Source organism: Neopelma chrysocephalum, unplaced genomic scaffold (genome assembly GCF_003984885.1).
Source record: "Neopelma chrysocephalum unplaced genomic scaffold, ASM398488v2 Primary Assembly neopelma1_97, whole genome shotgun sequence".
Taxonomy (NCBI): Eukaryota; Metazoa; Chordata; class Aves; order Passeriformes; family Pipridae; genus Neopelma; species Neopelma chrysocephalum.
The window spans coordinates 6,395,378-6,410,314 of NW_020897760.1; the positions used below are offsets into that span (position 1 = coordinate 6,395,378).

A 14,937-nucleotide genomic window follows, 5' to 3' on the forward strand; every position below is an offset into this window, starting at 1 on the left:
TCAGCTTGGTACACCATCATACAAAACAGCATTTGGAGGACAAGAAAGTGAAATGTAACTGGAAAACAGTCATTTAAGAGACATGATACAAGTTCAATTTTCTGTAACAGCCACCAAATTGCTGCCCCACCTGGGTCACATCCCAGTTTAAATTGCACCTATGTCCCTGCATGTGACACTGGTTACTACTGACTGACCACAACGCTAGCAGTGAATCAAGAATAATGGAGCTCAGCGCTTTCCCTGCTCTATTTCCCTTTCATATTCTTTTCTCACTTGAGAATTCATTACATGGAAAAAAGAAACAGCAAGGGAACAATGTCTCCTAAGGTATACATGACTTCTTCCTCTAAGTCGTTAAAGGGTATAAGAGATTCCTAGCATGCAGCATGTAGCAGTTTATTTTTCACAATTAGTTTGCATTTAAAGTCTTTTCTCACCTGTGAAGGTGTCCAATAAGGTACTGAAGAGTGTTATAGTTTGGTACAGGCAGTTGTTTCAGAAGATCTTTAATTTTAATGATGATCCTATTCAGTTCAATACAGATTGACTGCCTTTTCTTTGATTTGGGACTACCTTTAGCATCCAACTCCTCATTAATGTGCTGGCTTTCTTTTCCAAGTCCAATGAACTCATTATAAAGCCGAAACAAAATCAAGGGCTCAGGAAGCTGAAGAAATAAGAACATTTCAGAAACATACTCAAAACTGAATTTTAATTTAGTTTCCTTCCTGATTTTCTTCAGCTTTGTCTCATCTAGCTTCTTTTCTTTGACGATGACTGTTTAATATCCTTGTTCGTTAGCTCAAAGGCCAACTTTTTCAAACCCAATCCCAGGTAACAAAAACACTCCTTCCTACACTGTTCTCCATAAATCTTTTGCTAGCCCTTTCCCACAATAACTTCAGGACTGAGCACTTATTAACACTTTATTGAAATAAGATTTAAAGAAAAAAATAAGATTTCAAGAACGTGATTGCTATGAGGGAGGAGGTTACACCGCATATGCTCAAATAGCACGGTAATAGAGCAGTTATTTACTCTTCCAGTCTTTGACAGTATATCAATAGTATATGATTGGTTTTAATAATCAAACAGGGTTTAACTCAGTATTCTGTCCAAAAACATCTTAACTTCATGTTTCTAGCACTGCTCCTGCATTTAAAATAAGCAGGTTTACTAAAAGCCACACAAACAGATCAGCTACAAAGGAAGTAATAAGACCAGAAGAAAATATTTTATTTGATATTTTTAATTGTAAGCCCTATTCAAAATACAGCACAGTACCCTAGTATTATGTATGTAGTATGCTACTTTCTTCCTTGAATATGTAGGCAGGGTACATCTTAGTAATTTTTCAAAATCACTTAATGGCAATGATCATAGGATTGGAATGCTCATCACTGACAGCCAGTGTAAGGAAGAGGACAGGACTATGCAGCTAAGGATTATTTCTTTCAGGGCTAACAAGTTTTCAGTGACACAATAATTTCACTTGGCAACATTCCAGCTTAATTTTTTCAGATAAATATTGAAACTGGTTTGGAAAATTCAATCATGAAGCTTTAAAGCTCCATTTTGAAAGAAAAAGATGGATAGACTCTCCATAATGAAGAGATCATAAGCATTATAAGTGTTTCATGACATTTTTGATAGTGGATATTCACAGCAATATATCAGCATCTGTCTGCATGAGAACACAAGAACGTGTGAAACTTTTAAGCTTCACCTAAGACAACCAAATTCACTAAACAGAAAGGTTTTAGAAATTAGAGTTTCATTACGAGTAGACAAACAAAAGCTTATTCTGTGTATGGTACTAATATTTAAGGAGCCATAACACCCACGTGGAATACATATTGTAATACCAGCAGCTTTCCCTGCCCTTGTCACAGGCTCCATGTGCAAATAAAGAAGGCTTCTGCAAATATACAAGGCACTAATTTAATCTTCTGCTGTGGGACTACTGAAAAGGATTTTTTTTTCCCCTATTGTACTGAAGAAATATACTACAGTACTTCAGTTTTCCATCTGACCTCGCAATTCCATACCTGGCGGAGATACAGCTTGAGAACATTGCTGATATCATGTGCATAGAGTTCAGAGAGCTCAACCAAATCCTTTCCATTTTCAAAAGCTTGACAAAGCTTTTCAACTCTTAATTTGGCTCCATTCACACGATAGATGCCCTGAAATTAAAAGACCAGTACAACTCTATTTCATTTTGGAAGGACAGTGTTGAACAGAGATATTGACAGTACAGCATTAACATCCTAAGAGAATTTTTGTTTTTTAAAGATTGTCTATAAAACTTAAGCATGAACAAACTTGAGTATACCTTGACATTCAGTGCTCTGCTTTCAATTTCTGACGTACACTTTTTGATGATGAAAGGAACGCCATCGGGAACATTTTTAGCAGCTTGGGCAAATTCCACTCCAAACAAGTGAAGCCTTCCATGAAGTTTTTTGTGCCCACATTGAATAGCTAAAGTCTCTAAACATTTTTTATGGCATGCAAGTGAACACTACAGGGGAGATAAAAAAAAGCACATGGTTTGATATAAATTGACACCATAAGAAACATCTCTGATGTCTGTCACCCCATATGTGAGCAAAAGGCAAGATTTATTAATATGTTGTGCCTCTGCTTTGAGTTCACAGTGATTATATGAGTCCAAACTCTACAGTGTTTATACAGGAAAATAATTCAAGTTTCCAAAACTCTCAACTGTACATAAATCCCAAGCAGAAATGTAAACTAATTTTTAACTTACCTCCTCACATTCAGCTCCGTGAAATACCACTAAGCTGTCACACTCTCTGCATTTAGATGGAGCTCTCAGCTTCCGTAGTTTGTGTGTTTGTGCTGCTTTTGACATATTAGCATTTCTAAAAGGTCCGGGAGAATTTGCAGTTTCAGATGTCAGATCATTTAAACCTGGAGAGAATTTCTCTGTTATAGTCATTCTAATATCTACTATTGGGACAGTATTTATTCTGATTTTTTAGAACTGTGGTGCAGAACACAGAATTCTGTAAGTAATAGCAACTAACAAAGTAATTAAAAACATTTCAACCACAAGAAAGCAAAACTACATTACAGTTTACATAACAAACTTATTAACTATTAAAGAATCTTACATAAAAGTGTAATCAAACAATAATTTTTGCATTTTTAAGTATTCCAATTTTCTCCTGTATTAATGGCATGTGAAAATATTAGGACATTTAATTCCAGCTGCCCTGCAGTTCAGGCAACGATTCATAAAAGTTTCATTTTATGTATTTCAAAGTCCTGTATGAGAGGATGAAAGATGACAATAGGCTTTGGCCTGTAGTGTTTCTGAAATACTTAAAAAAAGAATAATTTGCAGCAGGGAAGAATTAACATACCCTCATGGCAGAATGCATATAAAATAAAAAAATTAAGTAAAAAAATACTGATTCTCAGTTTCCTATAACAACATCAAACTATTTTCTAGAGGATTCTACAGCTAAAAAGAATAGTAACTGGCCCTTTTTGAGTCCAATTCTTTTCAAGCAGTTTACTTAAAATGCTACCAACAACTCTGGGAACCAAAATACTTTGTTTTGCAGATAACTTAAAATTAGCACATACAGTTAATTGTCCAGAAAGCTTCTTAAAAGCTCAAGCATTGATTAAACAATACCACTCCAAGTGAAAGTTTGCATCCATTAACACATTGCCATGCTTTGAATCTTGATCTAAACTAATATTGTTAACCACGGATTCATTCCTAGAAGGCAAAGTATACATTTAGGAAATAAGGACTAATTGAGTAATTTCTTAGGGGCTTTACTCAGCAAGTGCCACAAATATTTCAAAATTAGTTTGTGAGTACTGTAGAACTATTCCCATAGAACTATTTCTGATAATCTAGTTATTCAGGTTTCAATGCCTGTGGCAACATTGTCTTTATACAGTCAAACTTAATTTGAAAATTAGAAATGGGCTGGTCAAATCTGGTACAGACATTACTGAACTTGCTTATGTTAGCTGAAAAGGGAAGGATCTCAGTTATTACCCTAAACACTTGGAACTAAGTTTTTCCAATTTTCCAATTACCAACTCTATGTATCTGTGCATTTTACTTCAAAGTTTAGAAGTTACCTTACATAAATCAGTGCTATGCAGCTAAATTTAAATGCATAAGTCTTAAGGGAATGGTTAGCAGATCATTTGTTTTACCTCAAGAGCGTGAAGACACTAGAAAAGTTCAGCAGCTGCCCATATAGTTAATCTAAATGTATACAGACAATTCTGCACCACTTCATTAAAATGATCTGAACATTATTCCTCAGCTGTCAACCTCAACTGGATGCACACTGTATTGAAAAACAATACTGCTGGTAATCACAGCCTTGTTAAAGTACTTTTCTTAAGCACATTAAAAAGAAAAGCCACATTCTGCAACAAAAAGCATCATCTGGGGTCTTTGGGTATGGAAACAACATTACCACAGTCTGAAGGAGATGGTGGCTCTCTTTCATCGAGATCATCTGCAGATGACATAGTACCAGTGGAAGGTGTTCGGGGAAGTCGTCTTTTAAAATCCCCTGGCAGATAAGAAAAATTTTCAGGAAGCTGTAATTATCACTTCAACCCAACTGTTCATTTTCACCATATGCTCTGTTCAATACTTGCTTATCTAACAACAATATCTTTGTTAACATAAAGCAGTGCAAAGAAAAGACTTCTGATTAGTACAGCAGTGAATGGAGCTGTACCTGGGCTGGCAGATGGAGAATCCATGGATCGTGACTCACTGCTTCCCCCTGCACTTTCAGAATCACTGCACATTCCTCCACTCTGGTTGCCAACTGACCATGATCTGAATGGTGGTGGCCCTCGCACTGCTTTTGAAAAGAAAATCCACTAATTCCAAATGTCAAGGACAAAAATTACTTTTTTTTATTTAAAGACTACTGATTATATTCAAAATAGGAAAATATTGCAAAAGTTACATGAGCATGCAATGCAGTGAAAAAACACCCACAGCATATATTCCTTTAAAAGCTTCAGGATCTAAGAAAACTAATTTCAGAAACTTGATATTTGTGCTTTTACAGAAGACCTGAAATCAACACAGCATTAGAAAACCAATGGATTTTCAATTGTTAAAGCTAACCAAAATAGTTTAGTCCACTGAGTTTGACAGTACTTGCTGTTTGAATTGCACCTTACCTTTCTTGTCAAAGAATCTAGATATGCATACAGACAGTTTTCCATTTCTCCTTCTTATGCTCGAGTACATACCATTTTATAGGCTTCAAACTTTATAATACATTTTTAACCCTTCAGTCCTATGTTTCTGACTGAGACATCAAGCATGCTTTTTTTTTTAATTTTTATTTTTATTTATTTAGAGACTGAGCTTCAGATGAAATACAGAAGAACTACCTTGAATATCTGTGTTGCTGGAAGATCTCTTCTCTCTAACCTTTTGCGAACGACGATAAATTGGGCTTCCCACATCATCTAATGTCTGCACAGGAAAGTCTCCTGAACACTGAGATAAGTTACCATGTGATGTATGGATGCTGTTCGTTGATTGCTTATTAAAAACCCTTCAGGAAGAAGAAAGTAATTTGAAGAATGAATAAGGCAGAAATTAGAGAAAATCAATGTATTTTTTAAATCCCTGAGCGTTAAAAATGCTTCATTTAGTTACTACTCATGAACATATGTATTTGACATGTAATTTTTTAAGTCCAAATTAAAAAACTAAAAATATTGAGGTGGCCATTTATTTTTTATTAAATATGTGCATTTTCTCCCCACACCATAAATCAGCTTTTCCACCTCTCTGTATGGTATTATAAACATTATCTTGCAGACTTTAAAAAAACAGTCTATCTGTTCATCTGAAGATCAGATTAATTCAGAAGTCATTGCATTCCATGGTTATGGTTTCCCCTCCAAAAGATTCTCTGCCCAGCCATCAGGACCATCCACCTATAAACATACAGGTGTTAATATACTGTGCTTTTTAAAAAGCACAGAAAATATGTTGAAGCTGTCAGAGAGTCAATCTGTTGTGAAAATCTACTCTCACAATAAGGACAGAATACTGTTAACAGTAATTAATGTAAAATGCTGAAGCATCCTGTGGACAAACTGGTCTGCTGGCCAAGTTTAACAATCAGGAAGCTGTTCCTTAATCAGTTCTACCCTATCAAGCGTAAGGAAATAGAGATTGAAAAACATTAAAATTCGCATTTGTTCAAGCTACTGTCCCTTAAATTAATGCAGACCTAAACAATAAAAATGATCACTTCAAGTACATGAAGAATCACAAGGCCATGACAAAGATAACAAAAGGTGGGGAGAGAGAAGGAGAAGAAACACACTCCTACAAATCTTAAGCAGTAAACAGCTGGGACAGCACACAAAGAGTTGGAAATTTCATGCTCATCAGTTTCTCAGGGAGCTACATAGTTAAATACCCCTAAGTCAAAGTTTATGAGTACAGCCTAAATCAGTCTTAAAAGGCAGGAAATTTATAGACAAGAACTAAGAATCTCAGCTTTAACTTTGAATTTCCTGGCTTTTGTTGGTAGAGGTCTGACTCAAGCATTCATTTTTTTGTATTTAGTTTCCTTTTGAAAAACGATGACGACACTTTCCTGTAGAACTGTGAAACACACAGATTGGAATGGATATTCTGGTGCTTTAGTGCCAAGATGACTATTTTACAAATTAAAGGTGGAAAAGCATTTGGCATGCTGACACAAGGAGCTGTCTTTTTGTCTTGAAGTCTTTACTTCCACATTACCTGGATGTTTCACAGATTAACAGTAAAAAAACTTCCATTTCAGACAGATTGGAAAAAAAATATTTACATTATAACATGTCCCTACAAATGGACTCTGAGCTTTTTTTAGTCACATTGCATGAGACAGAAATCAAGCAACACTTCCTGCCAAAAAGTTGTCCAGTGTAAATAATATGAAAGAAGCTACTGCAGCAGCAAAGCCTGTAGAAGAAGAAAACTACCTCTTCAGACTTTCTAAACTAATTATCAAATACTACTGCCACAATACACTACCAAGTCCAAAATTTACATTTTTCATATTAACCAGTGTCTACATTAAAATAGTAACAAGTCAAGTCTTGCACAACAACTGTCAATGTTTTTAGTAGGTCTTATTGTAATGAAATGACAATCTGCTTTGGAATGTACAGACAGGTTTTAATGTCAACATTATATATAATCTACCAAAAGATGGGAAAAGGAATGGTAAAGCAGGGTAAAATACCAGGATTCCTTTAATTCCTCCAAAAATGATATTTTATTGTTAAACACTTTTGCTTAATATTCCATTCTAAACCAAGCAAATGCCACCTGCTCTTTGGGACTTACCCATCAACCTGGGAGCTCTGGGTTTCCAAAGAGCCTGATTCCATAGGAACACCATCCTTTGGCAAACTTTTCACAAACTCTGAATACTGCTGACCAGGGTCATAGAGTTTGGCACTCTCACAGAGGGACTGGCAGTTAACTGGAAGAGATACAACCTGAGCATGCTGCAGCTGGAACAGGTTAACTGTGGCCTGTTGGGGGAAAAAAGACTTTCATTATCTGTAGATCATTTACTAGATATTTCACTTGCACTTTGCTCAACAGAAATTATTATCCCAACAGAAGATTTTTTAAACAATAAGACTAGAAAAATTCCAGAAAATAGTAACATTACTTTGTGCAAGATTCCTGAAAGTCATCTGTAAAAACTTGATCTGTAATATAGATACTAGTATTTCTCTTCTCTCTGGGTTATTGAATCCTTCTGGTAGCAAAGGCAATTCCAATGGCTTCTCACTTTGGGTTGATCAAGATCAACACCAAGTTTTTTTTGCTACCAAAAAGGTATTTTTCATGCTCTGAGGGGAATCTGAGTCAGCATTACAATGATGAAGCAGCTGGAATTCTAAACCCAAGTGAACTCCATATTGCCTTGAGATATGAAATGGACAAAATTCTATCCTGACAGACAGATTAATTGAACACTTTCTTCATTAAATTACGTAACACTTCTAAATGATTTTATCAGAAGCCAGAGACCAGAAAAGGGGACTCTGTGTGGCTGCTTCTTCAGCTTTGGGGCTGCAAAGGAGTTTGGAATTTATACTTGAACTGACAAGTCTGTCTAAGCTTTCTATTGGTCTTACAGGTTGGTTTTGGGGTTGCTTGGGGACAGGGGGTGTGTGTTTGTTGTTTTATTTTCCCCCTCTGCCCCGGCATTAAATTGTCTTTGCCTTATGTTAAAAAAAAAACCCAAAAGAACCATCTCTTGACATAATGTGTTCTTAAAGCTTTTTTAGAAATTGTGCATGTACTATATGATAATATATCAGAAAGAGAACACCACAAATAAATGAAAAGTTTTCCTTTTTGTGTTGGCTTGACCTCTGTCCTTTGAAAACTTTTTACTTTAAGCAGTAACACTATAGATGGGGCTTTCTGTTACTTTTAACAATATTTATATATCTGTGCAAAATGTATTTTAAAAACCATGCTTACAGCTTTAAGAGTAAGATCACACTGGTAAATAATCTCCCGAAGCTGTGTTAAAACATCACTTTTAAAGCTTTCCAAATCATTTCTTTTTTCTTCAATCTCTGCCATGCTTGCTTTATAGTGTTCATTGGCCTCTTCAGCCTGGAGAAAACACAAGTATAAAGGGTTGATGGACTGCAGGCCTTGATACTAGAAGCAAGAATAAAAAAAACCCCACACCAGATGCTTGTAATTGGAGATTCCCATTTAGGGTAAGAACATGATTAAAATTAAAATTATGAACTGAACTCTTTCCACTTAGGAAAGAGTTACTTACTCTTTCCACTAGGAAACCATGAATAGAACCAGCGTAGGCTTAACTTTAAATGCAAGGAAAAAAAACTCTTTACCTTTTGAAGAGCTTCCTCTTCTAGCCTTCGTTTTTTTTCCAGTTGCTTGCTGACATCTTTCACAAAGCTTCCACTTGAGCTGAGATGTTCCTCCTCAGCACGAGCAGTGCAGGATTTTGCCTTTTCATACTCATCTTGACGCTGTGTATATAGCAACTTTGCTTTTCTTAGAGCAGCTTCCAGCTCTTGCTGCAGAATGCAATGAAAGACAAAGTAGAAAAATAACTGATATTAATTTTTCAGTTATTTAATGTGATGCTTAAAGAGGCTGTTATGCACAGGGCTGTATGCTGCAGTTCAAAGTACACAGTCATTGAAAGATAACTGCTTAAAAATACCAGATTGTCATCAAATTGGGAGTTATGTGCTACTTTCAATAAGCCCTGTAGATGGTACTTGTGAATGTAAGTTCATAACAGCCTAGTTTGAAAGTTTCTTCCTTTTGAAGAGTTTTAGACTGAACCGTTAGATATGAAAGAATTACCAACCATTTTTTTCTGTTCTCGCTGCCAAAGCTCCTTGATATCTTTCCTTTGTCTATCCAACTCATTTTTCCTTCCAAGAAGAGGCTAGATAGGAAATATTAATAGAATACATTAAAGGCTTATAGGCTGCAAGTTCATTCTTTTAAATATTCTGTGGTGTCACAAAACTTTAAAAACCCTAAAGAATATTTTGGTCTTTTTTCTTTAAGCTTACCTGCACAAATTTGTTAGACTGGAGAGCAGCAGCTGTTTGTTGCCAAAGTTGATTGTTCTCAATATCATTTTGAAAAGCATTAACAAATATTGATTGGAATGGCATATAATCCTAAAATTACACAAAACACATTAATGTTCTAGGTAAGACAGAGGTATGCTGACATTCTAAAAGTCTGTATAGCTGAACTAGATTATTAATTAAATTTAGTAAGTATTTCTATGTGTGTGGAAGTCAGGTATAAATGTAGAAAATTACTGATTTCTCATCTGCATTTCATTTTACTAGGAAAAAAGTCTACAAGTCCAAATCAAAAAGCATACAAGATATCAGACAGAAAAAAAGCACATTGTGAAAACTATTCTGCATATTCAACAAAAATAATTTTACATATCCAAATTTCCATGGGAAATGGAAGACAAAATACAGCAGATCTTTTAACCAGTACTTTAAGATACAAATCAATTCTGTATCAACATAAAAATCTGCTCCTTCATATCCCTGAATTTTACTTTCGGGCAAGACATTCAATACTTTGGTTCAATATTAAGATTTAAGACTAAGATAAAGCCCCTAAGGTGTACTCACCTGGTGTCCAACAATAGCTTTAGCAGTTTCAGCCATTTTTGCTAAGTTTCTAGAACACTCCAGTTCTGTTAAAAAAATTTCACAGTTACTGTTTACACTAACAGTTGTAACACATGCTAAATGCTTTTTACAGTCTTCCTTTAACAAATAGGCTACAGAGGGGACCACCTTCACTTTGTTACAAGCCTTTAATTATAGGAAATGTGCAATAGTTCTGTCCAGTTCAGCGGAACAGCTACTAATTTAGAAATCACATTACTGACAGTCTGCAGCACAGAGGCCTGACAACAGATTTAATTTCATCATGACAAAGCTGATTAAATGCCAGAAAGAGCCACTCACCCACGCTAAGCTTTTTTTCTACCCATGCGACTACATCCTTGATATATTTTGACAATGCTTTAGCATAGGACAGAGCTGATTCGATCCCACTGTCATTTCTTAGGAGCATGCTATCAACCTCCTCTGCTCGAAGATGTCCTGCAAATAAAGCATCGAACACAAACAAGTGATTTTTAGACATGACCACACACTAAGAGCAAAGCCAGTATTAGCCAACTGTGAATGCTTAAGCAGCTCTGATCTTGAGTTGGTCTTTAATGCCAGTTGATTCTAAACAGGACTGACAGAGGTTTTAGAACAAATTAAAGGGTCATAGTATTTTATCTGGAATAGTCATATGGTCAGTATAACTTTCTTCAAGAAAGTGACCCAATAAAACACCAATCATATGATGAGATACAGAAGAGCTTCAGGCCTTGGTTCATTTTCCCCTCCGAAAGGCAACCAGGTTAATTATTTACAAAAGAATAAAACCTTTGCAATAGCATCTTTTTTTTTTTTTACAGTGAAGTTTTAATGGCAGCGTGAGTGTAAAAAAGTGACCAAGCAACTGACTTAAAACATTTTTAGAAGAAATAAACCCCACAGAGTCAAAGTGGTGTTTATCAATGTTAGTGAATTACCTACCTTGAATATCATCCCTTTCATGAAGTGAACCCCCAGACTCCACGGAAAGATTTTCAAAAGACTGGTGTACAAGAAAGAAAACATTAAGTTAGCAATGAAAAGCTCTCACTGGAACTGACAGGCTAACCAAATAAATGGTATTATCTGCCCCTTTCCTTTTTTGCAGATAAGGCAAACTGCACTGTAACTCCCTCTCAACTAAGGCACAACACCCTCTAACCTCCCACAGCTGTCAAATGAGGCATAATAAATAGCAAGGAATCATTATATACCTTTAAATCAACAATCTTGAAAGGCTGTGATGAAAGAGTTAAATATCAATCAGATTTGTTGAAGAATTGAGTTCCAGCTTTTCTTAAATCCCTACCTACCTTTTAAAAACCTTTTCATACAGACCTAATGGCATACATGTAACAGCTGTCATTCTACAAGCCATTAGAATCCTGTATTTCTTCCTCAAAGGAATAAAGTTATTTCTCCTAAATTACTTGCAGGTGTGCACTGTAGGCACAACAGCTGACTGTAGCACTTGCTAATGAAGCCCTGACAATCAATACAACCTGACAGAATGTAATCCAATAATAAAAGGAATGCAGCACATCATGTCACCCCTACCTTTGTCCTCATGCTGCATTTTGCTACCCCTTTATTTGTGCAAGTTGAACTATTTGTAGGACTGTGCTGTAGACATGACTGCTCGACACATTTAAATGAATAAAAATTTTACCTAGTAACCACTATCCCCTTAAAAATCAAAACAAAGAAATACAACAAACCATGCATAATTTTAAATGGAGAAACTACTCTTCACAACTTCAAAGCACAGAGCAGACAGAAAACAAAGGCTAAGAAATAGCTGCAGAGTGCCCTTAAGCTTTACAAGAACAGCTTGTTTCCATTTAGACTTTGGAGCTGGTTTATTTTCAGACATTTGCTAAAATGGAGCACAGTATCAATGATGCAAGTAGTTTTGGTTTGTTGGGGTTTTTAAATGTAACTGAAAATGGCTCATAAATCACATAAAAATCACTCAAGAATAATTGTTTACTTCACAGCAAAAGCAGCTTTTCCATAGATCAAAACAGGAAAGGTATTAATCATCAGTTGAACATTGAACAGAATTAAACTACAGTCTACAGAGCTGCTCCATTCCTAAAAGTGGAATACTAGTATAATTGCTGTCTACTATAAGAGAGTTTTAACAAAATGGAAGGGCTCTTCCAGAACAAATGGAAAATCTATCCAAAGCTGTCCATCAACCAAACTGTTAAAAAAAATAAAATCTTAATTTAACAATGGATCAATATTCAGTTGCGGAGGAAGTTTGAACATTCCTAGACTTAGTTCAGATTTTATAAAACCCCATATTTTATAGTAGCTTGAAGTGCTTATTAGTTATGGTCCTAAAAATTACTTCCCATTCTATAAAACCTAAACCACTGCAGTCCTGAAAACTGTTCAGTCCTTTCCAGTCCCTCAGGCACACAGGCTAGTTAGGGCAGCTAATCAAAGATCACTCATCCTTTCTCATTCACCCCACTGCAAATACCTAATACTACGTTTTGAAAGCAAATGTGAACAAATGCTTTCATATACGTCCTACAACTTATTATCAGAACTTGATCCATACAGCTTGCCCCCTCAAGCAACCAGTGACTCATCCTGGCAGTCCTAGCAAAAATGAAAAGCCCGACTTCTAGATAAGATTTCACTTCGAAATTCAGCGAGGCTCTTTCTTTTTTTCCCTCACATTACCCAAGACTCTCACCCTGACAGAGGTAAATCTCTTCACACATTTTGAAAATTTTATCCTACTCCTTTATTATGCTCTTAGATCTGCATAGCATCAAATAGCATTCAAATAGCTTGCTGAGTAATGAAAGGTCAGACATGTCTGTCTCGTCTCTTCCAGTATATTCTGAAGCACTTCTGTTTTTAATTAAAAAATATCTTTGCTTCTACTTTGTATGTCTGGTTGCACTATGAGGGCTAAAATGAGAACAATTACATTTGCTAAGAGAGGGTATACATATCATTTAACTTAAACTTCCAAGTGGAATGCCTGAAGTAAAGAATGTAGACTCCCCTGCAGTCAAGAGAAGCAAGATCAGCGCTGCCCATCCCCTTCCTCCTTGGAGCAATCCTCAACAGCTTAGTTAGGGTAGTCCCTAACTAAACAGGCAATTAAAATCTTTCTCTTTAATCAACCCTCAAAAAATTTACATGTTAAATTCTACCAAAATGTTATGCTCTGTCTGTTAAAGATACAGCTAGCTGCTATGATCAACCACTGAACATAAACATCTACAGGAAAAGTTAATACACCTCTTAAACATTTTGCATTTAACTCCTTCTAACACTCAACTCCTAGCTAGCCTCCAAATTACTGTCTGAATTGCAGATCCAAGTGAAATGATTAATCTCTTAAATGTGTATTTATTTGCCTAAATGAAAAGACATTTAAGACAGATTTCTAAGAAATTGAACTATGTTATCCTTCAAAATTTATAATTGTTTACCTCCACATTAGGAAAAGCAAGAGACACAACAAAGAAGGGCTTTTAAATACAAGCTGGTGACTTCTGAAGCACCCAGAATAGAATTCCTTCTTCATTTCACTGTATTCTAATTTTGCCTTGGCCTTCCCCCACCCTCGTGTTCAGAAGAGTGATCTTTTAGGCAATCATCCACTTCACAATATAATATATAGGACCATCTCATTCCACAGGCATATATTTTTGAAATGCAAAACCATTTCAAGATTAAAATGTTGGCAAATTCATCACCTTCCTTCTCCTGGTGAATCAGTTAGATGAATTAGTACTTGTTCCAATAACCTCATTTAAGTTATATGAGATGCTGGCTTTTATGTTATTTTATTTCATACTTTTTATCAGCAACCTGATTCTAAGTTTGCTGGAACCAGTTTTCTGCATAGCCTACTTTTCCTCCATATTGTTTATGAAGATGAGTTTTGTAGCAACTACAGAAGTAGAACTTGTATGATAACCCATCTTTCTCTCATGTGTGTTACCAAACATAGTGAAAATTTAAAAAGACTACTTCTCAGCTGCAGCTGCACAGCATTACTATGATCAAGTCTGTGTGAAGGAATGCTAAGCCTTAAGTATGTTTCAACAAAGCCTTTAAAAAAACCCACAATCTAAAATTTTTAACCTTGCTACAACTTGGCTTGTCATATGCACTACTTACCAACTGCAATTACCTTGCATGTAACTTCTAATTTTATTTGATTTACTTCAAAGTCTGCTTCTAGATACACAAAAATTCGGAACAGAATTTGGAACTGAGCATTTTTCAATCACACCTTCAAAGTGTTTAAACAGGAGATTAAAATGCTAAGGTATCTTAGTGAGTTGTTGCTGAAACAACTTCTATAAGAAGAAGAGGTTATTTTGTAATGAATATTAGTCTTTGAAAGCCAAAAAGAGGTCATTAAACCATCAGCTTCTGGGTTTAACAGATACATTCTAACTACTCCAGCATGTAAATCATTCAAGTATCTTACTTTTCAGTAGTTATTTATTTTCAGTTGACAACTTCAAAAATCTCAGAAAAAACTGCAGCAGGTTATCATTTACATATTTGAGCACCAGTCCTATTGAGTCATCACTATCCTTTAGAACTGAGAATACATTCAAGTATTTGAAACCTTGAATACATATTTTTCATGGGTTTAATCTAGTTTTAACGCTCAGATGACTCCAAGTGTCCCATCCCCATGATGCA

At 35.6% G+C, this 14,937-nt stretch overlaps 1 protein-coding gene across 7 annotated transcripts in view; it reads right to left on the reverse strand.

Moving 5' to 3' along the window:
- The window catches only part of ARHGAP29 (Rho GTPase activating protein 29), a 49,046-nt gene that overhangs the window by 3,021 nt on the left and 31,088 nt on the right, over nucleotides 1-14,937 (reverse strand). For 4 of the 7 annotated variants that reach the window (XM_027694407.1, XM_027694404.1, XM_027694406.1 and 1 more), the window contains exons 6-20: nucleotides 11,188-11,248; nucleotides 10,561-10,698; nucleotides 10,219-10,283; nucleotides 9,631-9,741; nucleotides 9,420-9,500; nucleotides 8,932-9,120; nucleotides 8,546-8,683; nucleotides 7,388-7,578; nucleotides 5,425-5,591; nucleotides 4,752-4,880; nucleotides 4,482-4,580; nucleotides 2,777-2,940; nucleotides 2,339-2,527; nucleotides 2,052-2,189; nucleotides 441-670 (exon numbers count right to left, since the gene is read on the reverse strand). In XM_027694407.1, the coding sequence (XP_027550208.1) occupies nucleotides 441-670; nucleotides 2,052-2,189; nucleotides 2,339-2,527; nucleotides 2,777-2,940; nucleotides 4,482-4,580; nucleotides 4,752-4,880; nucleotides 5,425-5,591; nucleotides 7,388-7,578; nucleotides 8,546-8,683; nucleotides 8,932-9,120; nucleotides 9,420-9,500; nucleotides 9,631-9,741; nucleotides 10,219-10,283; nucleotides 10,561-10,698; nucleotides 11,188-11,248 (2,090 nt within the window). The remainder of the gene's footprint in view (nucleotides 1-440; nucleotides 671-2,051; nucleotides 2,190-2,338; nucleotides 2,528-2,776; nucleotides 2,941-4,481; nucleotides 4,581-4,751; nucleotides 4,881-5,424; nucleotides 5,592-7,387; nucleotides 7,579-8,545; nucleotides 8,684-8,931; nucleotides 9,121-9,419; nucleotides 9,501-9,630; nucleotides 9,742-10,218; nucleotides 10,284-10,560; nucleotides 10,699-11,187; nucleotides 11,249-14,937) is intronic. The other 3 variants (XM_027694410.1, XM_027694408.1, XM_027694409.1) reach the window with 2 other exon arrangements.